Genomic DNA, 24,992 nt, shown 5'->3' with positions numbered 1-24,992 from the left:
TAGACCCATAAACATATATGACTGTTTTATATTTTATAATACAAAACACTACAAGACTCGGTACATTTTCACATTTCAAACCATAAAACGAACATTTAAACTGCAGTATTTATGAGTGAAACCGCTGACGTGGTGGTTCCAGACAATAAAATGTGTCAAACTGCTGAGAACAACCGCCTGGCTACTCTGATGGATACAGTCTTCTACTGTAGAGATGCCAACAATCTGTCTTTTCTCTGGTATTTCTGAGCCCGTCCCACCTGGCCCGGCTGTCCTGGATGTCTCCGCAGCGTCGACTCTCCTGCTCCGCCCGCCTGTAGGCGCTCTGCCATCGCAGCTCCAGAGCGCCTCCTGCATGACGGACTGTGGCAGCAAACTGTGGCTCCTGTGTCTGCAGCGCCTCCCGCCGATCCAGGAGCAGTCCTAACGCAGCTCTGCTCTCTTCCAGCTGGACCAATGTTTGCTGAGTGAAAAAGGAGAAACCGAGAGTGCTCAGGCTGAGTTTACATCAAGAGAGTCTCTCGACAAGCCAATTCCACGCCGACATTTGAAGACGCAGCACGGAGCGACCGTGATGTAAAGTGGAGGGAATGGTGCGTTCAAAGAGCCTGTGAAATGTCAAAGGACATACACATGGCAGAGGATGAAAGAAAGATGAAAAGAAGACAGAGGGAATACGTAACACGAGGAAAAGATACAGGGAAAACCAACCAACTCAACTTTCACCTGCCACAATGTTAATGATCTGTGCACCTTTCACTAAACTCATCAGCTGTTTCTGTCTCTCTACAAACACGTCTTTGACCACAGGGAAGAGAGAACATCAGCTTCGTCATGTCTGGAGGACTTACTCGCCTCTTTACACATTTCTATTTCTCTAAGTGTAGAATTAATGTGCAAACACCCAGCAGCATGATCCTCACTACTTGTTAGTACTATACACTTTAAATCCACACGGTACAGCACTCATACATTAACGGTAAATGTAGAACATCACTAACAGAATGTGATGAGACATCAAACTACTTCAACAGGTGTGTGAACAGTGTGACAGGGTTTACCTGGCAGGCAGCTCGTCGGTGCTGTGCCGACCTCTCGTCGTCTCCCTCTGCTTCCCCGCTGCTAATGAAGGCTTCAAGGTCGTCCAGCAGCCCGCCAAGTCGACCGCAATCGTCCTCCCAGCGGGTCCAGTCCTGCAGCGGGTCCAACCAGAAGCCCACACATCAGATTTAACATTTGATTCGTTGAGCACAAAACACCAAACAGGAGATTCTCTCCAAGTGTTCCGCACATTTGTTTACGCACGAGTTCATATGGCCCTCAAGCAAATGTGCACTACAAACCTGCATCCTCCTTTGAGAAGCCACTTCCTGCTCCAGAGCCTGTTGCTGCAAAGCTTTGGCTCGGACTTCCAGCTGCACCCGCTCATCCTCCTGGCACTTGAGTGCTTCTGGCTCACGTTGGAACAGATGTTGCACGAAAGCCAACTGAGACCCGAGGACTTGCAGGAGCTTCTGGATCACCAGGAGACAGGATTTTACGACAGAAGTGAAATAACTGCGTAATTGTCCTGATTTAAATAAATGAAGGAGTGAAAACAGACACTGAGTGTGACTACAGTCTGAATATCGTGGTGTGAAGTCTAATCATTAGTTGTTTGAGCAGCGGGACTCTTTGAAAGCCATCAAAGGGCTTCTACACACTCCTGGGAAAGTGCCTAGTTTAAATCAAGTCTTTGCCTGCCTGTTGAAGAACTTGCTGAAAGCACAGTGAGATACCTTGTGTCTGCAGAGAACCGCTTGAAGTTGGCTGCGGCTGTGAACCCGTCTCATCTGCCCTCCTGTTATGCATTCTTCACCCAGTTCCAGGAGGCGAGTTATCCCCTGAAGCAAGGACCGGGCAGCTCGCTGCAGCTTCTCTTCTTCCCCTGGACTCTCCCTCTGATGTCGGCCCAGCACACACCGCTGAGAGACAAGAAAAGCACAAGTTTTAAAGGAAACACCATCAACTTTGGAAACACGGACGCTGCATCCCTACTACTTTAATTCTATTCTGTAATTAGGACGGGGGAAATGCAGATTTCTTCTTCTGCTAAGGGTGTGCTCATATTTGAATCCATATTATTAGGGTCATTAAATAAGTCTTTCTTCATGAGTCATTCAAAAGCAGAAATCATAATGTAGCAGCTCTGGTCTTTTTTATAATGTAATAGTGTGGTTATGAGAGTTAAATAGAAAGTTTCAGACGTATAAGTGCACACACACACACACACACACACACACACACGCACACACACACACTACCTCCAAACAGCGAGACTCCTTTATGCTGGGGAACTTCTCACTTCGTCCCGGTTCGATCTCGTCCACAACACACAGCCTGTTGGAGGCGTGCTCCTGTGTCACAAACATATTTTGGTTGAAGAAATAAAGTACCAATATGACAACGTAAAGATACATTATTAAAAGTTAATTTGTATACAAAAATAAGAGTATTAGTTAGTCGTTGTGCCGTCAGTTTTATATTATTATTGGATTAATATTACTGATTGAGGTGTGAGCAGCATCTTTAATGCTGTAGCTGCTTTAAAGGAGAATAATTCAGTGACTCTGTGCTTTAGATCAATCTATATTCCACTGATTGTAAAATATATATATATATTTAAGCATGATACATGTAGTTTAGTTCATTTCTACTGCCGGTTTAAACACTGTGTGTATCCACCTGATGGATTAGAAAGGAATGATTTGCCATTTAGAATTACAAATGTAGATTTAGAAAACAACTTCGTCCATTAAACGTAATAATAAATCACATGACACATGGTACTTGTGACACACCTGATGCTGGTGTGTGTGTCCCAGATGTTGGATGAGCTGGTTGTGTGACGAGGAGAAGAGCAGCTGCACCGCGTGGAGACAATCCTGAAGGGAGTTCCAACAGCGGAGAGCTTCTGCTCTTCCTCTCAATGGTTTGTTCTCCGACTCCACTTTACTCAACAGCTCAGACAGAGTCAGCAGCTCAGCTGATGCACACTGCGAAGGAATTTAGTCAGACACACGAAAAAGTAAAGAAAACTATTTTAAAAACATTTAGACAAAGAAGTTAGAGCTGGGAAATTACATTTCAAATACAAAATATGCAGTTTTGTTGGTTGCACTGTATTTGTTGTGCTTGAGTGCGTGTCACCTCCTGCTGCAGCAGCCTCAGCCGGGGGTCGTCTTCACCAGGAGCCAACAGAAGGTCGGTCCAGAGCGCCCAGACAGACGAGGACTCGCCGCGCAGCCTCGTACAACTCCTCATTTAACCCTGGAGAGCTCACCTGGTGATCACGCCACATGATGTTTTACTTAAGTGATGAGATGGAAAACTAATGAATCAGATCTTATAATTAGGGTTCGCTGTTTGAGTCATCTTGAAGAAGGTACATCCATACACCTTTACATATCTGCACTTCTGGAGGCTAGCCATCGAAGCACAAATGATTACCTCATCATTTTGACTAGGAACACACATGTGCGCTGAGATTTATCCTCTGTTATCTCCAGACTTCGCGACGTGCCAGCGCTGGAGAAAGGTTTGACTGGACACATCATAACTCACAGGATGCAACGACGCAGTTCATACGCACCCGTCTACGTCACGCGTGTCAGATGTACGTACCGTTTGTCTCAGCATGGCGACGGACTCGTGTGTCTGCTGCAGAACTGCAGAAGCAGAGCCGGGTGGTGTCAGCTCCATCTCTGGGTCCTAAACAACAAACAGGAGTTCGTAGTTTAAGTTTCACAAGAAGTGAAGGAAGAAAGAATACGTGTGGCTTTGCATACATCGTCGGTTCCTCTTACTACATTATATACACTTGTGAAATGAAAGGAGCGCAGCCACGCTCGTCTCTTCCTCGTCCTGCTTTCCAGAGGTTCGAGACGTTTTCTGTATTTTCTCACCTTGTCAAGGGTCGACCCGTCCTCTGAGTGGATCTGATGCTCCTCCTTCTCTTTGTTCAAAGTGCTCAGTTTTTGAGCGATCTGGGTGTGAAGTCGACTCCACCTCAGCTGCTCTTTGTCTTCTTCTTCTTCTTCTTCTTCTTCTTCTTCTTCTTCATGTCCAGACAAACTAGGGACCAAAGGGAACACACAGTCTACGCTCTGCCGTGTGCATGTGAGTTGTACATTTGACTGGCACTTTGTCTTTTACCTGATCGGCTCCTCTGATGACTCCTGTTGGGATTCTTCCACCAAAGCGTTATGACCAACTTCCCTTTGCTCCTTCGATACGTTGAGAGTATCCTGGACATTGAAGAGAAATAAGAGAAACGTCTCATTTGACAAAATTCATGTTCAGGGCTTTAAAACTAAACTTGTTTGAGAATCTTTTTAAAAGTCTCTTTTCTTTCTCACACATTTACCAGCTGTTGATGAGGAGCTGTGGACAAAGACAGATGTTCATCTCCCTCCTCCATGAACTCATCAGATGCTCTCGTGGCAGTGAACAGACTTCTTGGTCTTGCAGGAATCAGTCTAATGTCTTCCACTGCAGCTTCCGCCTGAAGGGACTTTGCATGATGGTCGACAAGAGCTTCGCGTTCCAGTGATCCGTGTCGGTCCAGAGTGGCAGCCGCAGGAAACTCGTCTGCAGCCGTCACACTCTCAGGATCCAATGCTTTACCAACATCGGCTTTGGAATCCATTGTTATTGATTCAGTTTCCTCATTTTGTGATGCAGGATGTTTTATATGAAGCTCAGGCTTCACAGATAAAAGCTCAGCGTCAGCTCCTTCTGAGCTCGTCTCCCCTTCAGAGGAGAACCGAGAACTCCCCGGGGCCTGAAAGAGAAACCAGATTAATCAAGATGCTCCTGAACATGAGCAGTGAGTAACAATCAGGGATTAAATACAAGGGCAGACATCATCGTTACTGCGATGTTCATTTGTGTGTAAAACATTTAAATGGAAGGATTTAATAACAAATGTGCCAAATGACCAAAGTGCGCATCAAACAAGTCCAACCTGTGAAATAAAAAATATAATTTACCTTAACTTCTGACAGTTGCCTAATGTCTGCAATATCTTCAGTTTGCACATCTGAAGCGTTGAGTGTTTCCTCCGGGTCCTAACACAGGGATCGCATTAATATACAAATGCACACACACACACACACACACACACACACACATGCCATTTTCTGTGTGTGTGTGTGTGTGTGTGTGTGTGTGTGTGTGTGTGTAAAAGGAGCAACATATTTTAAGCAGCTGCCTCTGTCAGGGTGCATTGATGCCTGTAACAGCTTCATATAAACATGCAGAAATCTTCCAAAATCACCAACACCACAGGAAAGAGAAGCAACGCTCAAGTTTTAAATTATTATGTGAATCAAAATATGAATAAAAAGAAGGAAAAATACGAGAAGAAGGAGCCCAAGAAATGTTCCGTTTCATTCCAAGACACAGAATAAGAACGTGTGTTTTTAAATGTCTGTATTTGAGAGTTTCGGGTCAAATTGGGTGATTTTTAAATAATAGTTTTTCACAGTTGGAATGAAACCCCGAATAAAGAGGTACCCAGAAACATGCTCTCTGTTCAATGTTTACCTCTGGAATACTGCACGTTAGTGTGTCAGAGGACGACGAGTGACAACTCTCGTTTTCCTCGTCTTCCTCTTCCTCTGAATTAGACACCCCAAACACCTCCTGCTTTTATAAGGGCGAATGAAATGTGATTTAAAAAAAGGAATAAATCGTCCTTCTAATGACGTCACGTTTCTAAATTATCTTAAATGTGACTTTTCTTTAATATCGCAGCAACATCGGAGTGCGTTATTTTACGTGGAAGATGATTAAACTTCTTGTTGAGTATAAACTATACTGAGCTTAACTAATGGAGTCTAATGCATGTTCATTTACCCACTTTATATATATTCTTTATATTGTATTAGTGCTAACTGAGCGAAGCCGAGTCCACATGATCGTTCTGTATGTCATGCACAATATATAATATGTAGTTCGCCACTCTTGGGTTTCTATAGCAGGACAATTAGAGAATAAATCCCCCAAAAACAGACAATAAAGGATCTAAGTTGAGCCTTGTGGCCTTACAGCCCAGTAGGACGGATGCTGCATGTTTTAGTTCTGACTTCCCAGTTGAATTAAAAGTGCTGCAAAAGGTTGATTAGAGAGGAAATAATTGGCTAAATGAAAAGATCTACGGTAGTGTTGTTGTTTTAGCTGCTGCTTGAGGCTTTATTATAACTGTGTTACCTGGACTGAGAGTCTTTTTGGAAATCTGTCTGGATGTTGCATTTCTTCAGGAGGCTCAGAGACTGCAGTGATGCCAGGATCCCTACAGGTTTCTTTCTCCTCCCTAATCTTGTTCTACGTCGGCGAAAGAGACAAACGAAACCAAAGGGAGAAAGTTAATGACAAACAACATAAGATCAGCACTCTGGTGTCTGTGCACATTCAGCCTTCATGCTGTACCTCCAGCAGCGTGGCTTGTTGCTGGGTGAGTTGTTCGAGCTCCTTCAGCGGCTGCAGCAGCAGTCTGGCTCTGGAGAAGACCAGCAGGCTGTCCCCTGCTCCTTGTGGGAGGTGGAGCTCTCCTTTGCACCTCTCCATCTGCTCCCATGTCCTCCACATTGACTGCATGGTGGCCAGGATCACCTGCAGGTTCAAACAGGAACAACGGGTTCATTTACTATTACTTGTTTAATGTTGTTTTAAAGGAGATACATTTAGAAACATCTACATGTAGTAAATGCACAGCCTACATGTCAAATATATATATATATATATATATATATATATATATATATATATATATATATATGAATTATAAAGGCATTGTATCACCTGTCGATCTTGAAGATGCTCCGTCAAAGTTATGTTGGAGTTGTCCACAGAGGATAAAATCGCTTGGATCTTCGGGACATTCTTCTCCATGGTCTTCAGCTCTACTTCTAATGCCTCCACCACCTGAAATGAAGCATGCATTTACAAGATGCTACTGATTTCATTTCTCTTTCACTGAATATCATAAGAAAAGAAAAATAACAGCAGCCACACAGTGTAGCGATAATATCTCTGGGTTCATTCTGTCTGAGGACTGTGTAGTCAGAGACAGAGAGACCTCTGTCTCTGACTCTGACTGTCTGTCAGTCTGTCTCTCTCTCTCTGTCCCTGTGTCTCTCTCTGTCTCTCTCTCTGTCCCTGTGTCTCTCTCTCTGTCTCTCTCTCTCTCTCTCTCTGTCTCTCTCTCTCTGTGTCTCTCTCTCCCTCTGTCCCTGTGTCTCTCTCTGTGTCTCTCTCTCCCTCTGTCCCTGTGTCTCTCTCTGTGTCTCTCTCTGTGTCTCTCTCTCTCTCTCTCTCTCTGTCTCTCTCTCTCTGTGTCTCTCTCTCCCTCTGTCCCTGTGTCTCTCTCTGTGTCTCTCTCTCTCTCTCTCTCTCTCTCTCTCTCTCTCTCTCTCTCTCTGTGTCTCTCTCTCCCTCTGTCCCTGTGTCTCTCTCTGTGTCTCTCTCTCTCTCCCTCTGTCCCTGTGTCTCTCTCTGTGTCTCTCCCTCTGTCCCTGTGTCTCTCTCTGTGTCTCTCTCTCCCTCTCTCTCCCTCTCTGTGTCTCTCTGTCTCTCTCTCTCTCTCTCTGTGTCTCTCTCTCTCTCTCTCTCCCTCTCTGTGTCTCTCTGTCTCTCTCTCTCTCTCTCTCCCTCTCTGTGTCTCTCTCTCCCTCTCTCTCCCTCTCTGTGTCTCTCTCTCCCTCTCTGTGTCTCTCTCTCCCTCTCTCTCTCTCTCTCTCTCTCTCTCAACATGTAAACAACAACATTCCAGTTTCACCTCACAACTACCTGGGGTCACTCACAACCTCAATTTCTTCTCTTTAAGAAATCTCACCACAGCAGCCTGCAGCAGCTGCTCCAGTGGCTCCAGGATCTTGCGTTGCATGTTGTGGACTTGTTGGTAGTTCTGCGTCACCCTCTCCTCGTGGGTGCTGATGTCACACACAGCAGAGATCTCGTCCAGGACCGGCCTGAAGTCCCGCAGGGCGTGTCTGATCCTCTCAGAGTCGTCCAGCACCAGCTGCAGTTCAGGGTTTCAAATGAAATTCTTCATTAACATGAAACATGTGAACATTGCTTGTGGATACCGCGGTCAATATCAAATGATTTCTATCAAGGGGGACTGATGAAGTCAGAAATGTGCGGTACGAAATAGTACAATTGTTAAAGCAGCTGTAGGTGCTATATAAGAACTGTACACAATATACAGGTGTACAGTGCAGCTACAGGTATTCAGAGCAGATTGGGCTTTACTGGGAGGGGGCTTAAAGAGACAGGCAAGGGTGAATACAGATGTCAGGCAGACAGTACGAGAGAAATAAAAGTTAAACATGTGTGTAAACATGTAGTAGTGGAAACCAAATATACAAGTTTGAACCTGAAAATAAGCACAACATGTCCCATATAAAGAAAACTATACTCTAATGTGGGTGTTGAATACATACGCTTGCTCTCACTGACCTGCAGGGAGTTTGCATGATTCTGGAGGCCTCTGGCTGTTGTGAAGGAGCAGGCAGCACTCAGCCACGACTGGGCCTCGTCCAACCAGCAGGTGGCGCCGTACAGAATGTCTTCAAACTCCTGAAGACAGGCGGGGATCTGACGAAGCAGTAAAGAAAATGTAAAGGAAGCAGAATGAAAGAGATTTTTGAATTGTTCCCTCGGCGTGTGAGATCTCACATCACCACTTTTCCTGCATTGAAATACGTTGTAAATATAACACGTGTGTCTGACCTTGCTGAGGAAGGCGGTGCGTTGCTCGGTCATCTGCGCCGTGTCTTGGTAGAGCTGCAGTGGTTGGGTGAGTTTGTCGAAGAGCAGGTGGGCTTGTTCTGGATGCTCCTCCGCAAGATCCTGCACCTGGCTCTCCAGGAGCATCAAGCGGCTGTGCCATGCATCCAGCTCATCCCAAGCGTGCTGGAGGACAAACAATGTAAAGTATGCAGGGACTTTGAAGTGGCCATGTAATCGTTGTCATCAGCCTGCAACACCGTACAGTAGTTCCTTCCTATAGCTGACATCGCTATCAGAGGCTAATATTAGTGCTTACTGTAAAACATGTTTAAACTCTCAACTCATGCGTTATAGTAACATTCACAGACACACAAGCAAACATGGACTCACACCTTGAGAACATTTTGAGCGTCATTCACTGTTGCACTCTTTTGCTTCAGTAACGCTTTCACTTTATCCAAACCAGAACCCAACTCCACCACTTCACCAGCCAGCTTCCGAACTGGGTTCGTCTTCTCCGTGAGCTGTAGAATGACCACACACACACACACACACACACACACACACACACACACACACACACACACACACACACACACACAGAAATATATAAGAGGTTTTGGTCGGAAATTGTTGCTGTGACATTAAGAAAGACTTCCTGTTTCTCGTTACCTTCTCCTCTTCTCTTTGTAGAGACAGCTGAACTTCTTGCAACATTCGGCTGATATCAGCTGGTACCTCAGTATACCGGCTCTGCACGCCGTCCATGATACACTTGAGCTTTGGTTTTCTGGGAGGACAAATCCTTTCTGAGCTCCTGTCAGAGTGGAAATGTTAGTTTTAGTTAGTGTCACATGCGCTTTCATACACATCTCACACCCCAATGTTCAAGCTTGGAGTATAACGCATAGAAAAGGAGCCTGACCTGCTGTTTGTATAGACTCGAACAGGCTTCCAGCGAGGGAAGAAGGGCGAACATGTGTTGCACCACCTCTCCTATCTCCTCTTGGACATGCTCTCTCTCTCTCTCCTCTGCCTGGGCTGCAGCTACCACCTGCAGGTTTCTCTCTTTCAAGCTGTGGAGAACAGTATCATCTGAGCACCTCTGACATTAGTGAGTAATCACTTTCCACACGTGTATTAAACAAACCTCACCTCCTGACATTCTCTTGGATCTTCACTAGTGTTTTGCCAACAGGTCCAGGGCTGATGGGCTCCTGGGAACTAGATAAGCTCAGGGCGTGCTCCAGTCGATGCTCCAGAGAGGCTAAGGCCTGCTGCTCCTGCTCCAGCCCGGTCTGGTGCATCTCGGCTTGAGCCAGATGCTCCAGAGGTTTCTCTTGAGTGAAGCTCAGAGTGGAGGAGTCGGGAACGTCAGACTGAAGACAGGCCAAAACGCTGCAACACTGCTCCATCTAAAGAAAATGGCATTTAATCCTCAGTATATATATATATATATATATATATATATATATACATATATATATATATACATATATACATACAAAATTGCAAAAGTTTGTTGTTGGTAAAACTCACACTTGTTGTGATGTCCTTCCATTCCTCCCCTCTCTGTTCTGTGTGTGCCATCAGCAGGCCGACACCGCGGCGTAGTGACACCCAGCGCCTCCAGAGGGCGCCCAACTCCCTGTCCTTTCCAACACCACAGCCCTGCATCGGACATCCAGTTCTCAGTTCTTCTATCTTACCTGCGAGGCTGCGGAGACCTTCCATCAGAAGCTTTGTGTAGAGATGAGATGAAGCTCAAATAAAAGTTTGAAGGCAGACAATGGTACATGTGGAACTCCAAACAAGGCAAAGAGGTGCTTTAACAGCTTCAGTACATCAATTTACAATTCTGCTACCAATTGTAAATTGTGAAAAGAAACTAGGCACAAGTATATCCAATATGTAGACAAATCCTTTAGAGGCATTAGCTTATCCCCAGCAGAATACTGCTGCATCAAACCTACCTTAGCTGCTTTTTGTTGGGCGACACATTTGTCATACTGACGTCACTTGTTCTGCAGCACATTGTGAGAGCTTGGCTTCAAGCCTTGAGAGGCGGTGACGTATGTCTTCATGGCACTTTCTGTGACTTTGTTGTCTTATTTCACACCTGTGAGAAATGTGTCTTTTAGGTGTTTTACTTAGAAAAACAGAGAAATACTGAAGACAAAAGCTATACAGAAGAACTTCAATGAGGTAAGAATAGCCGGTACCTCTGCAAGGACTCCAGCCTGAGCTGGGCCTGGGCCTCCAGCACGGCTCGGCCCACCAACAGCTGACTGAGGACGCTGATGTGCAGCTGCTCTGTCTTCGGGCGGGACAGGCAGGCTTGTTGCGGCACCAGTTCCACAAGGTGGCAGATGTGAGCCTGAAATCCATCTTCAAGAGTTTCTAGAGCCTGCCGAGTCTGTCTTTGTTCCTCAGTACAGTCCAAAAACCCTCCAGAAGCTGATAAGAAGGTGGCTTCTGCATTATGGAGGAAGCCTATTGCTCCCTGAGCAGCCCACTGGTAGTCTTTCAAGGACTCTCTCGCCTGGCATAAACTCTCCTGTTGGATACATGTTACATGATCAGGCTTAGTTTAGAGAAACAGAACAAAATAGTTTGAATTGCAAAGTAAAACATTCAAGCTTACCATTCGTAAATGGCACTCTTGCATGGTTCCATCCCTAAGAGAGTACAGTTCCTTGTAGCTCTTCAGGTTCATTTTTTCCTTCCGTCCCAGACCTTCTAACACCCTCATCCCAGACTCCATATTCCTCCAAACAATCCAGTTCCTTCTTAGTGCAATATCTATGGCTTTTTCATCTGGAGTTACTGGTTCGGCTCCCTCCAGCTCCTCTCTTGTTGTTAGGAAAAGCTCTATTAAGGCAGGAAGCTCGGAGGAAAAACGCAGACCGAGCAGAAGCTTGGCCTCTAGGTTTTTGATATCAACTGTGACCGAATGCTCCCAAGAGACTAAAGTTTCCACTGTGTGGTGAATCCTCTGCTTCTCTGAAGTATATTCAGATGGGTACAAGTCATGAGCTATGGCCTCCAATTGGTCTGCTGCTTCCTGACACTGTGTCTTCACCAGAGGAAGTTCAATCAAGAGTGTTTGGCATAGTCTGACCCTCTCACCCACACTGAGTGTTTTATCTTTGGCCAATTCAATTTGCTCTTTGGCAATGTCCCTGGATTCCTCCATTTGTCTCCTCATGTGCTGATATTTGTCTTGCTCAATGGTATTAACACTAAGAGCTTTGCAATGGTCTTGCAGTTCCCCAATGGTGCACAGCAGCGAGTTTCGCCTGGCCTCCTGGCAGTGCTGAAGCTCTTGTACTTGACACTGATGCTCCATTAGCATGTGCTTCAGATGTTCAATTTTTGAAAGTGTTTCTTGTGTTAAAGGGAACCTTTGCTGCTCCAAATCAGTGGAAATTTGCTTTAAGCTAGCCTGGATGGTCGATAACTCGTCATCTGAAGTGGTTCGCTCATGAATCAGCTCTTCTAATTCCCAGCTGGCTGCTTTCTCATGAGCGAGCAATCCGTCTAATTCTGTGCGAAGGCCAGACAGTCTATTGACAAGGTAGCGGCTCTCTCCTGGACTCAACCCAACAGCTATTTCCCTGCAACTGTCTTCCATTGTTTCCACCTGTTTTAGTTGGCTCTCTATCTCCATTGTGGCTGATTTATGACTTTTCATCTCACTCTCCAGCTTTCCGATGTCAGCTTTTGAAACATTGTCAACATGGGCACATGGGTCTCTTTCGGCATGCGTTTCTACTAGCCAGGCCTCCATGCTAGCAAGCTGGCACAACAGTTTCTCCCTCTCCTGCAGATCTTTCTTCATGGTGTCAAGAACATGATCCAAGCTGTCAGCGATGGCTTCATAGAGGTCTGCTATTGTCTTCAACTCTTGGTCACTTTCCTCCTTTTCCATATCAGTGACTACATCTTTCATCTGCTCAACTTCCACCTGCATCTTGGATCTTCTAAACCAAATATCGGTCTTAAATTTCTTCATTTCAACAATCTGATTACGAGCCTCCTCGGGGAAAAGGGCTAACTTTTTCCCGATAGAGATGTGGTTTTCTGCCTGCTTGGCCCATATGATCAAGTCTTGTAATTGCTTGCTGATCTTAGCTGAAGAATTATCGCCACCGCTGGTTGTGGGAGTGCCAAGCTTGCTCCTGGTGACATTTAGCAAAGACCCCAGTTCCTGAAGACTATGTTTGATCTCATCCTTCTCTTTCTGACCCAGATAGAAATGAACGAGAGCGTCTGATTGGGACTGTAAGTGCAAGTAAAGCTGGTTGTACAGTTTTATGTCTGTTGTCAGACAAACAAATTCTAAAGCGCTTTTGTTTTCATGGCTTTGAAAGTTGGATTTTCGAAACGCTTCAAGCTTAGCTTTAAGCAGTTCGGCCTCTTTTAATAGGAGAGAGGACTGAGAGGTGGAGCTTGAGGCATGTTGAAGAGCTCTTTTGATGCTTCCTTCTAAAAGCCTCCATTCCTCCTGGACATCTCCAAGCTGGGCTGGAAGAGCACCTGAACTCTCAGCGTCGCTCAAATGGACCAACAATTGGCTACTTAACTGGAGGAGCTCTTCCATAAAGACTTTCTTCTGTACCATGGTGTGCAGCAGGACCTGGAGTCTGTTAGCTTGAAGGGCACTGCTTCCCAAAGTACTTCTGAAATAAAAACCCAACAAAAGAATATGTATTGTTTATGGTACATAAATGAATGTCAACTAGAGTAAAACCTCACTTTAAAATCAAACCATAACTCACAAGGTTATCTTGTCCTTCTCAGCTGCTACAACCTCCAGGAAAGCTCTGGTGATCTTCATCTGTTTGTGGTACTGTTGGACCTGATCCAGCTGTGCTGCTTTGACCTGCACAGTGGCAGAGGCGTCCAGCAGCGCAGCACTGCACTGTCCTTCAACTCTGCTCAAGGCATCTGGGTGACAAATCCTGGCAGCGCTCATGCTCTTCATAGTAGCAACTTGCTCCTGCACACAGCGCCTGTAGTCCTACAGCAGACAGAGCGGGACGACAGATAGAACGATGGGACATCTTTTGTATTTTGTACTTCATTTAGAGAAAGTTAAGTACATTTGTCACAACAAAGGAAAAGGGTTTAGCAGACGTGCATACCTCTGCCTCCTGCAGTTGTTTGGCCATTACGGGGACGTCGAGTTGTGCTGGTTGATAACGACATGCCAGAACCTTTTGGACAGTTCGTACCAATCGAATCTCAGGTTCACCCGGAGAGGACTTCAGGTACCAGTTCAAATCAATGTGTGGGTTCCGCTATTGTAACAAACACAATGGGTAAAACACTGCACTGTATGTCAGTTCATCTGCCCATTATGATTAATTGATGAAAATGATAAATGTTACAAAAGTGCGTGAAGCCCAAGTTCATGTCTTCACAAACTGTTTGTCTTGAGGAGCTCGGACTTGATGGTATTATTGCTAACTGATTACTAAAGTTGTATTCATTTCCTTCAAGTTTAGTTTGCTTGATTTACTTTTGCTTTTCTCCTTTTTCAAGGCTATACTTGGCATCAAAACCGTGTCAGTGAGTAATTATACCCACTAATGACCCTGCAGGAAGTCATTGCATCTCCTGGGTCCATCCTGTGGACCTTCCTGCCAGCAGCATCATGGGAATATACACAAACATCCATCAAAACACTGCCGCTCTTATCTGCTCACTGTTTATTAGATGAGACTTCTTGGTCTCAAAATACTACGCAGTTATGTTTAAATCTAAAATTTTCATTTCTATGCCCATTAAACATACTGTGTACACACCAGTACCACAAACAATGAATAAGTAACCTTTTATTTTACATGAACTCCCTCAGTTCAGACTGTAACCTTTCATACACACACACACACACACACACACACACACACACACGCACACACACACACACACACACACACACACACACACACACACACACACACACACACACACACACTCTGTTCTGACTTTAACAAATCAGTTTGTTAACACACAGCAACACGTTTTGCAACATAACAAGCCCCACGGTAGATCTAACTCTGAGAAAGGTGCAGCAAGTTGATACTCACATTTATGATGTTACTTTTTTCCACCAAGCTCTGGATGTCAGACAAAACGTCCTGCATGGTGGACTTGTGTTTGTAGGACTCTGGTGATCCGCCTGTCGCCTCCTCGACCGGCAGATCGGCCGCCGTCCTCGCAGGCTCCATGCTGTCTTGGATCTGCGGCTACATACACAGAAGACACATGTTAGCCTCCTTCTTCCCTGTGTTTGTCCACAGATAAGAACAGAGCTTCCTGTTCTTTCCCTGTTCCACAGTGTGTAAATGTTACAATGTTGACGGGTGGCCCGGCGAGTCAGTACAGTTAACACAGGAATGTGTGTGATTAGAGAGCAGTCCGCCCCGAGGGACGAGGACTCAGTCTATTTATCTAAAGAGCTTCCTCCCTCGTTGTGATCTGTTTTAACTTGGTAAGACGAGAAAGCACCAAAACGTGATACAAACTGCAAAGTTATTACAACAGGGGAGGTGCCTTGTGAAATATTTTGGGCATGACCAAAGTGTGTCTTAGAGCAGGGTGCAGGTACGTCTGAAACCTGCTGCACAGAGCGGGAAGAGGAGTGCGCAGCAGGTTTCTGATTTTCTTAGTGTGTGTGTGTGTGTGTGTGTGTGTGTGTGTGGGGTGGGGTGTCAACATGTTGGTGCATATGACCGATGCAACAACTCTAAGTGGAAGATCCTGAAGGTTATAATTATGTCTTTCTAGAAGCTGCCTGTAACCACAGTCTCATATATCTGATGATATATCTCACAGATTGGATCAAAAGTCTCTGAACACTATTAGTGCACTTTAATATTTCAGGTTAAATCTCAAGCACTCAAACATAAAGTCCTTTTCATGCATCTAGAATTGGAAAATTAGCAAAAGAAATGAAGAATGAGTAAACTCTAACGGTCACAGAAGACTCTGATCCAGTTCATTCAACAAGTTCAACAACGTGTGTTGAGCTGATGGTTGTAAAAACTGGAGAGCAGCCATCAATACTGAATAGCTGATCTTTGTTGCATGTCCTCCCACTCGTTACCTGTCAGCTCTCCGGATCAACTTAATTCCAGGTACATTTAGTTATTTACAGAATACTTTCCCCACTTTCCTCTAATCTTTGGTTGTTTTGGGGATTTACTTTAATTAACAGACATTGTTTGTGAACCTCAGCGTAAAAAAGATTGTTCTACCAGTGAAGCAACACTATGACATCTACCTGCCCCTGTGTGTCCTCCGTGTCCTCCAGCGATGCAGGTCCCTTCCATTCACCTTCTTCAAACAGCTGCGCAGCTTTGTCTCGTCTTTTTGGCCCTTTCAAAAGTTTGGACTGCGTGTGTTCAGGGTCACTTGCTTCTACCGTGTCACCCCCGTCTGCCCTCTGCTCCTGTCCCGTTCCTGCGCTCTGTGCCGTGTCAGCAACAGTCAGCTGTTTATTGTCACCGGCAGGTATTCGTGTGTCAGTTAAAGCTTCTCCTTCCACCGTGCACAAGACTGAGCTCGTCGTTTGCTCTCCGGCGTGCCAGAAATCTGTCTTCTTCTCTTGTTTGACTTCCGGAGATGTTGTTGCTGCTGCACGTGCGCCGGTGAGCAGACATTCAGTAACACCGCCACATGATTTGGAGGAGTTCAACACCTCAATGTGCATTAATTCACGGGTGTCTGGCTTTTCTTTGCAGGATATTCTGGCGCTTGTAGAATCCTCCGATTCTCTACATACTAACACCAGAGGGTTTCCTGCCAGTGAGTCCAACACTTGAGACTCATTCATTAAATAATTCAAGTCCGTTTCATCTGATTCAGGACTCGTTGGTGTTGTAAAGAGTCCGGATGTATTCTCAAGAATACTTGACTGGTCTGTGAGCTGAGCGTCGCACACCTCTGCTTCCTGTCTGAGTACATCTGGACGGCTGGCTGCAACACGGTCCTCAGGCATCTCCATGTCCAACACTATTGTAAACACTTTACTTGGGCTCACACTGATATCCTCACTGGATTCCTTCTTCTCTCGAGCGTCAGTGACTGTTTTAAATGTCTCTGAGCGTGCTGCCCGATGAAGGCTTTCAAAGTCTGGACTGTAATTCTCATTTTGCTCCATGTCCAACACTATTGAAAACACTTTCTTTGGGATCGCACTGATGTCCTCGGAGTGTTTCTCTCGTTCTCGAGCATCTGTGACCGCCTCAAATGTTTCTGATTGCTGTTCACTGGTAGAAAGGGGGGAGTTGTGTGGCTCTGTCGCTGGAGGTCCCACCAGGAGTGTGACACTGGGGTTCTGACCACTTTCAGAAGAAGAAGAAGAAGAAGAAGAAGCAGGAGGACACAGAGCTGTAGTTTCATCGGGGGAAGCAAAACTGCACGCTGCAACTCTGCCTGGCAACTCTTTGTCCAACTGCACTTCACCATGACCTCGACTGATCTGTGAAACCAGAACCTCCTGTTATCATCACCATCATTATTACATTGGATGGAAATTGTGTGACTGAGGAGAAACTCACCAGGCGTTTAGATAACGTTTTGAGTGCAGCCGTGCTTTCACTGAGAGCATCTGAAGCACTTTTCTCCAGTTTCTTTGTCACTTTTGTTCCCAGACAGTTAAGAAGAAACTCTCGTTCTGTGAGCACTTCATGAAGACCTCGTTGAAGACACAAACCTTCATCCAGAGCGGCCTATGAGAGCACAAACAGATAAATAACAGGTAGAATATATATTCAAATGACAATGTATCCTATGAGGATCATGAACGCCAGCCTAATGCATCCAACAGCTGTTAACATGTCACACACATGTCACACACATGTCACACACATCAACCTCATGGTTGCACTGCAGGTTGCAGCAGGTGGAAAAATAAGTGACAAGATGTTTTCAGTAAGGAAGAGCAAAGCTTTGACAAAATGAGGCACATCCTCCCATCATGTTCAGCATGTACCCGACACAAGGGAAGGTTTCCACTTGCAGTTTGAACAGAGGACGGACCGGTGGCGTTTTAAGAACAGCTCTTGCACGGACACATTGCTGTGTTTCACCTGGCTGATGGACGACGGTGCAGCTTGTACTGTTTGGCTCCACTCCTGCAGCCGGCCCGTGTCCTGTCTCACCCTGTGCGCAGTGTTTTCAGCACATTCCTGCTTCTCTTGTTGAGAAATGCTTCTGAGGCTGCAGTGGGAACACACGAGAGAGAAAACAGACGACGAGTTGGCATTAAACAGCGGACGTGTGTCATCCTGGAATAGAGAAAGGTTTACCTAAAGAAATCTGATTGTCCCTGATAGCAGAGGTGAAGTACCTGTCAAGATCTTTAGCAACTGCATCAACGTTCAAAGTGACATCTGCAGGAACCATTTCTCGTGCGACGCTGGACTCCCCGGTCTTCTGCAGGTGGTCAACTCTTGCAGACAGCTCCGTCAGCCTGGAGTCACAGTCCTGAGAGAGATGCTTCTTCAGGTTAGAAACTATGCTTTTATATCCCCCCATGAACTTGTTACACACTGTTCTTCTTTTAACGATACCTGTATGGTACACCACTGCTGTTTGAGCTGGCTCATTCCAGGCAACACTTCACGGGTCCCACACAGATTCTCAGCCAGGTCCTTCAGAGCGGTTTGAACACAGGTGACCTCATCCTTCACACGTTGAACTCTCCGGTTGTTGCTTTCTGTGAGCAGAGCCACATGTTCTCTGACGCTACCGTCTACTGCCCTCTTGTGGTTCTGTAGGTCGCTGACTTGCTGGGAGAGGCTGGCCCGGGCCTCAGCTGTAGAGCTGGCTGTGATGGAGTCCTTCAGTGTTACAATTTGTAAAAGGTCTTCTTCTACGTCGGTTACTTCCTGAAGCAAAGCCTGAAAAGTGGAGAGTGATAGAAAGAAATAAGATAAAGGTGGATAAATGTCAGGAAACTATTTTTCATAGTTTAAATGCATAAAATGTAACACAACCTCACCTCCAGAGGTGCTTCTTTCTGGGCTTGCCAGGCGGACATCCTTTCCTGCAGGGATGTCAACTTACGATGGCAGGCCTGCACTGACTGACCGAACTGTTCCTCATCACACACACCTTCCTCCAGGCGGGAACACACACCCTGTGGACGGTTCAGGCACAGTCAGAGCGCGTATATACTGCACATCATATCAAAGACACTCCATCAGATGAGTTCAAGAGTCTGTTCAGTGAGATGTTAGAAATGTGTTTGTTTCAAATGATTTCAAAGTGGATGTTAACGCTACATGAAGTGAATGTGTGTTTAATGTTATGAACGGGATTGTCACTGTTTATATACTTTTATAAACCAACTGTCTCAGTAGCTTACTGGTTACTGTGACAATACATGCACTAACGATCAGCATCACACTGATCTGTCCTTTATTTTGGATGTTTATTTTCCTCCTAGATGCAAATATGTGGATATATATATATATATATATATATATTTTAATTAGTTAAGCTACTATACAATCTTTCCAGGTACAAGAACCCCTGGTTGGTAAATCATTGTACTAAAAGAGGATTCTCTCTTGAACATGGAAGTTTCACCTTCAGCTCGTCCATCAGTGAGCAGTAGGTCTCCCGCTCGGCCGAGGACGAATCGTTCCACATGGCGTCGCTGGTTTGTTCCAACAGCTCCCTCCTCTGCTCAGCCAGGCTCGTTAGAGTTAATTGCAGGGATTCAGCCTCATCGTGCAGTTGACGGGCTTGAAGGCAGATGTGTCTGCGCTCAGAAGCGCCGGGCCAGGGGAACAAAGTGGGGAGCTGAGCAGCTCTATGCTGGAGCTCCTCCACTCTGCTGCAGGCCGGCTGTCTCTGAGCCAGGGACGAGGAGGTGACGTCTGGATCAGCAACACTGAAGCACCAGGAGAAACAAAGAGAGCATGACAGAACATGTTATTATACATACGTTGCAGAATGGTCGTATGGGGAGAGAGGCGTCGGAGAGGCTGCTGAATAAGACACACGTGTGCTGGGATGAAGGAGGGCGTGCTGTGTGTTAGAGAAGCACGTTAAGGGTTTAGGTCGGTGGTAAGCAGCAGGTAGTGGATGGCTGTGTGGCCTCTGACGTGCACGATGTATCTATAGATGAGCTATTAGAAAGTGAAATGTGCAAAAGTAAGGCTGAAGATGACTCTGCAATAGCTTCAGCACAATGTATCCAGGTGTGAAACAAGCCCGTGTCAAAGGTTTCATCTCCACTCACCTGTGATAAAGCTGAGCTGACTGCAGAAGGTCGCTCCGCTGCTCCGCTGCTGTCTGAATGCTTTCCCCAATGTCCCGCTTCAGATCGTCGTCACACAGTCTGAGGCTCAGACACTTGCCAGTAACTCTGAGCTCTTTAAGACGAGCCTCCCCCTCGACCGTCGCACTTACTACAGCCTGAAATATATTATTACAGATTAGTTCAACTGCAGTCCCAACGGTCTGTCGCTGCAGGGACTGACGAGCCTGTTGCTGAGAGTCAAAAGCAACACATGGGCACTCCTTATTGAAGAACAAGTAGAAACAAATGTAAAAGGAAAGGTGCCACACCCCTTGTATTTCATTATACACACGACTGCAACAGCTGACATTTTAAAACTGTGAGAACAAGGTTGAAGGTTAAAATCCCATAATTGATGTTGTGGGAAATGTTTTCTTACTCGCTGAAGTCTCTGCTCTGCTGGACTCTGGATGCCGAGGCTTTCACCAACAGTTCGCCTCAGATCTCCGACCCGGGATTGAGTGGGCTTCACGAGCGTCTGAAACACCTCGATGTCTGCACTCGGAGAGCTCTGCTTCTCCGTGGAGCCGCACCACGCCACGTTGCTTTGAAAGCTGCGGTATCGTTGCAGCAGCTCTCTGCTCTCTTCCACCACAGCAGACTGCTGAAGCGTGCTGCTTTGCAAGGATGACACAAGTTGATTGAGGGCCTCTGACGTCACCCTGCAGGGGGGGAAACACATGGGCAGCGTCTTCGTCAGGGCAAGGTGACCGAGGGCGTGTTAACTTGGTGAGAGAGGGGAGACTTGTCACAACCTGCAGCTTCTCTGGCTGCACATTCACCTACACAGTTTCATAATGAAACATTAAGTTTAAGGATGTTGTGATTGAGTTTCTGCATCAGCTAACTCAGAGTAAACTCTTAAAGCTTACACGTACACATATGATATGTAAGGATGCTGCACCTTATTACACACTTTGAGTCTAGCAGCTCCAGACCTCGTCTCTCCAAACGGTGTGTTTAATCAGGGTTACATGATTATACTCAATTTAAAAATATGTAACGCCTAAATTGCCGGCTCCTGCACATTTAATGGAAGCAACAAGTGGGATATTTAATAAGTAGTGTTGTTGATTATACCTCCATCTACAATTCTCCAACTTTTTGCGCAACCAGAAACAGTCATGTAGTTAAGGATGAGTCAGTCGTCTCGAGGGAGTAACAGACACAAGCATCATCCCTGACTCATCAAAACACCAAACTACTGCAGGCGCCTTCTGGCTCCAACTCAACATGTTTACAGACACATTATTGTCTTATCTTTCTATCTTTTGGAGGATGTTACTATTGTTTAGTGAGAAAAGCGTGCAAACTGTCTGATGGATAAACTTAAAGTTTGGACCTTCGCACTTCTGCACGAGATTTGCTCATTTCCACGTTAACAGTTTACCTTTGTTGAAGCGCTTCCTCCTGCAGGAGACTAAGATCCTCCTCTTTCGCTGCTTTTTCCTCAACGCCTTGCAACCATTGTTGCAAACGCTGACCCTCCCTTTGCAGCCTACAACACACAAACAGCGTCACTTAAAATCTGGTTTTTCCTGCTGGGTTTGTTTCTTTATGCAAATCCCTTAATGAACACATTTCAAACAGTTGAGTGAACGAGCAGCTTTTAGACAAAGAAACAGAAAGCATGAGAAATACCCGCCCAGCATCTTATTGTAGAGCGTAAACGGTGCATGTTACGTTGACTGACGTGTGTTTGCGTGCTCCGTGGTTGCGAAGAGACAATCAGCATTTCCGTACACGATACATGACTTGGAATTGAAAGATGAAAGTGTTACCTGTCCAGATCCTGGATGTTCCTCTCAGTCTGTTCTTCCACCTCAGAGAAGAGCTGGTGGCTGTTTCTGACTTTCTCCTGCAGCTGAGACCCGTCCGCAGACAGACTCTGTAGGCTGACGGGACTCGCTATGGAGGTCAGAACATGCACATCCTGCAGCAGACTCTCCGCCTGCTCATCCTGCGCCTGGAGCTCAAGAAGTAGATCCTGTAGAGAAACACACGTTACTGTTAGTTACTTATTCAACGTCTCCTCAGACAGCAGCTCCGTTGTCACATCTTCACGTCTCTCTAATTCTTTTGATGGTATACTAAGTCACTTTTAAAGCTAAATAGTTTTTACCTTAAGTTTCACAAGGACTGCTGCAGCATCAGAACCACTGAGAGTGAGGAGCGAGTCCTGAATCTTCTGCAGGGAGTTGAAGCATTCTGCCATCCTGCCAGTGATGTGTCCCGTAGCAGCCACCATCTGCCTGTAAACGTCCTCAGCTTCAGAAACAAGCTCCTTCAGCTGCTCGATCTTCTTCCTCATCTGGGTCTCCACAACCTAAGCAAAGCAAAAATCAATCAAGAGATCTGTTGTGACTATCTGATCCACTGCATCAGCCTGAAACACCCTCAACACAGAAGCTGCATGCCGCACCTGCAGCTCCAGCGGGGGCTCTGAGCTGTGAAGCAGCGCCTGGATCTCTGTGGCTCTTTGGTGGAAGCGCTCCATGTTCTCCTCTTGGGTCACAATCTCACTCTGGAGACAGATAGAGGGAGATGATCACCGTCTAACGCAACCGAGTAATCCAGAGAACACTGAACTTGTGTGTCACAAAATGAAACAGAAAGGCAGTTTCACCTGAAAGGCCGTGATGTCTTCCTCCGTCTGAAAGGACGGAGACTGAGCAAACGCTGCTAGTTTATTGGCCGTCCAGCTCTCCACCTCTGCTCCCAGCTGGAGGAGCCCGTCCCACAGAGTCAGGCCACGGTGGAGGCTTTCAACGTGGGAATCTGTCCTTTCGGATATCCTAAAAGAATTGTATTTGCAATGAATGTTAGCGCTCATCGTACAACCCAACTCAGCATTAGGCCTAGATGATCTGCTATACGATGCTTTAGTTTACACATGGGAGCAGCAACACATAAAACTAAAGGGTGGATACTGTTTGTGCAGTAAATCCTGCTTTAATAACTGAATAATCTGCAAGAAAACCAGAAATATATCAGCGGAAATTATTTTCTTCTTCCTCACATCCAGCCAGCGGTCCATGAGAGCGTCCGCTTCGTCCTCAAATGGGATGACGGTGCATTCTGGGATCTGTCGCAGACGAGTGTGAAGCTGCCTGCAGACACTGCGGACCTCCTCTATGCCGTCGCCGAGACCATTCAGCTCCGCTTTTGTTTCCCGGACCTGAGAATCCACACACGCACGATACATATGAAGCACACAAACTGTAACTGTCTGGATGAAGAAGCAGAGTTGACTGCTCTTCATTAGCACCTTGATGTTGATTAAAGTGTGGGATACCTTGGTGTGCAGTCTCTGCAGGTTCTCTCTCCCCATGTAGGAGGCTTGTTCACTGATGGTGCTTTCTGCCCTCTGCAGGGTCCCACTCAGCTCCCCACGAATGCTCTGAAACCTCTTCAGCAGCTCCGTCAGGGCGCCACACCGCTCCAGCCTGTGTGTGATCCATAACACAACACACACATGCACCAAACTCAGCAAAGCGCTGTCATTTGACATTGATGTAAATGACAAAAGAACTGAGACCGCTCCCTTTACCGTTCAGTTACAGCTTTTTGGGCCTCCACCCAGACATCCTCCACCTCTCCGGTCGGACTCACATCAGACATTCCTGACTGTGAGGATTCATCTCGTATGAGCTGCAGCTCAGAGCGGTGGCCAGCGAGACGACTGTCCAGCTCTATCAAGGCTCGTGTCCTGCAGGACGTGAAACAATCATGAGAGTCATCCGGGGTTATTATTGTTGTGTCGTGTCAGGCGGTGCTAGTGTTCATTATGTCAGCTATTTTCTTTATTTAGTCTTAATTTAAGGGAGAAATCGTGATTCATATGGACATTATGATGTACTGAACTCTAAACAACACTAAGAAGTATTTTGGGTCCAGATGAGTGTTGTACCTGTGCTGCAGGGCGGGCAGGGAGGGCTCCTGGAAGCTCAGCTGCCCAGCTGCTCTCTTTATCTCCCTCAGAGCTCCCAACAAGATAACTCTCCTCTGGACCAAACCCTTCTGCTCTCCCTCTCTCTGAACCTGGCTGCTCCTTCTTCTTCTCTGCTCTTTGTCTTTTAAGACATCCCCTTCAGACGTCCGTGCCTGAGTCTTGTGCTCCACCTCCCTTTGTGTCTTTGTATCATCATCTTCTTCCAGCCTACTCCTTTTGGCCTCCAACCCTGCCTCCTCTTCTATCCTACTTGGAGTGGGACGCTCCTGCTCCTGCGCTCCCCCCTGCTGTTGTGAATCAGTTTTTATCTGACGCATCTCCAAAGGATTCAGCTCCTGGATTTGCTTCCTTCCAACTGGGAATAACTCATCTGTTCTCTCCCTCGTCCTGCCTGCCATCAACTCTTTCTCCATGGCCACAACTTGCTGGGACAATGATGTCGCCACATCCTGGCACGTCACTGTTGCACCCTCCATGCTCAGAGTCATCCCCGCTGCCTTTAAAGTGCTGTCAACACTATCAGATTGTTGCGCGGCAGTCTGCAACCTCTGCGGCATTGCTGCCTGCCAAGAGTGTCTCTCCTGCTCCCCGTCTGCCTCATGTTGCTGCCTGCTGGGGTCCTGCGCTGCCAGCAGCGCCGGGATCTCGGCCTTGATTTCCCTCACTGTGGCCAGGAAGCGATGCAGAGCGTGTGCAGCGGACTGAACCTTCTCCAGCCGCTGTCTGAGCTGCTCCAGATGATGCACGCTGTTGTGGAGAGCCTGGCAGAGGGATGAAGGGGATGTGGATAGTCTTTCCTCTTCAGCGCCTCGTTCTGATAGCTTTCTTATTTCAGAGCGCAGTGTGTCATCCATCTCCTGGGAAACGCAGGAGGGATTACTTGTAGTGTTTGCATGTTTCACTCTCTGAATTAAAGTGTTAGTTGTTTGAAAAAGCGTAGAT

General features: G+C 46.3%; 1 protein-coding gene across 1 annotated transcript in view; it reads right to left on the bottom strand.

Moving 5' to 3' along the window:
- syne2a (spectrin repeat containing, nuclear envelope 2a) overlaps positions 1 to 24,992 on the bottom strand; it is a 62,466-nt gene that overhangs the window by 23,107 nt on the left and 14,367 nt on the right. The window contains 51 exon segments of the mRNA XM_029425833.1: positions 261 to 463; positions 1,062 to 1,193; positions 1,344 to 1,514; positions 1,779 to 1,964; positions 2,304 to 2,396; positions 2,841 to 3,035; positions 3,190 to 3,249; positions 3,251 to 3,322; positions 3,664 to 3,750; positions 3,945 to 4,113; positions 4,195 to 4,286; positions 4,406 to 4,822; positions 5,031 to 5,108; positions 5,587 to 5,688; positions 6,253 to 6,366; positions 6,472 to 6,654; positions 6,844 to 6,966; positions 7,877 to 8,062; positions 8,503 to 8,640; positions 8,776 to 8,958; positions 9,168 to 9,299; positions 9,448 to 9,558; positions 9,560 to 9,592; positions 9,701 to 9,851; positions 9,931 to 10,190; positions 10,315 to 10,515; positions 10,749 to 10,784; positions 10,786 to 10,894; positions 10,998 to 11,332; positions 11,420 to 13,457; positions 13,557 to 13,798; positions 13,923 to 14,078; positions 14,871 to 15,029; positions 16,067 to 17,266; positions 17,346 to 17,516; positions 17,877 to 18,006; positions 18,137 to 18,273; positions 18,360 to 18,689; positions 18,791 to 18,928; positions 19,381 to 19,687; positions 20,039 to 20,214; positions 20,478 to 20,760; positions 21,489 to 21,596; positions 21,880 to 22,085; positions 22,221 to 22,424; positions 22,521 to 22,622; positions 22,725 to 22,892; positions 23,118 to 23,276; positions 23,394 to 23,544; positions 23,649 to 23,807; positions 24,009 to 24,907. Coding sequence (XP_029281693.1) covers positions 261 to 463; positions 1,062 to 1,193; positions 1,344 to 1,514; positions 1,779 to 1,964; positions 2,304 to 2,396; positions 2,841 to 3,035; positions 3,190 to 3,249; positions 3,251 to 3,322; positions 3,664 to 3,750; positions 3,945 to 4,113; positions 4,195 to 4,286; positions 4,406 to 4,822; positions 5,031 to 5,108; positions 5,587 to 5,688; positions 6,253 to 6,366; positions 6,472 to 6,654; positions 6,844 to 6,966; positions 7,877 to 8,062; positions 8,503 to 8,640; positions 8,776 to 8,958; positions 9,168 to 9,299; positions 9,448 to 9,558; positions 9,560 to 9,592; positions 9,701 to 9,851; positions 9,931 to 10,190; positions 10,315 to 10,515; positions 10,749 to 10,784; positions 10,786 to 10,894; positions 10,998 to 11,332; positions 11,420 to 13,457; positions 13,557 to 13,798; positions 13,923 to 14,078; positions 14,871 to 15,029; positions 16,067 to 17,266; positions 17,346 to 17,516; positions 17,877 to 18,006; positions 18,137 to 18,273; positions 18,360 to 18,689; positions 18,791 to 18,928; positions 19,381 to 19,687; positions 20,039 to 20,214; positions 20,478 to 20,760; positions 21,489 to 21,596; positions 21,880 to 22,085; positions 22,221 to 22,424; positions 22,521 to 22,622; positions 22,725 to 22,892; positions 23,118 to 23,276; positions 23,394 to 23,544; positions 23,649 to 23,807; positions 24,009 to 24,907 — 11,975 coding nt within the window.

This window comes from Cottoperca gobio, chromosome 24 (genome assembly GCF_900634415.1).
Source record: "Cottoperca gobio chromosome 24, fCotGob3.1, whole genome shotgun sequence".
In the NCBI taxonomy this organism is placed as follows: Eukaryota; Metazoa; Chordata; class Actinopteri; order Perciformes; family Bovichtidae; genus Cottoperca; species Cottoperca gobio.
The sequence above is the reverse complement of the archived record's forward strand: the minus strand, read 5'-3'. Positions and strand labels throughout refer to the sequence as shown.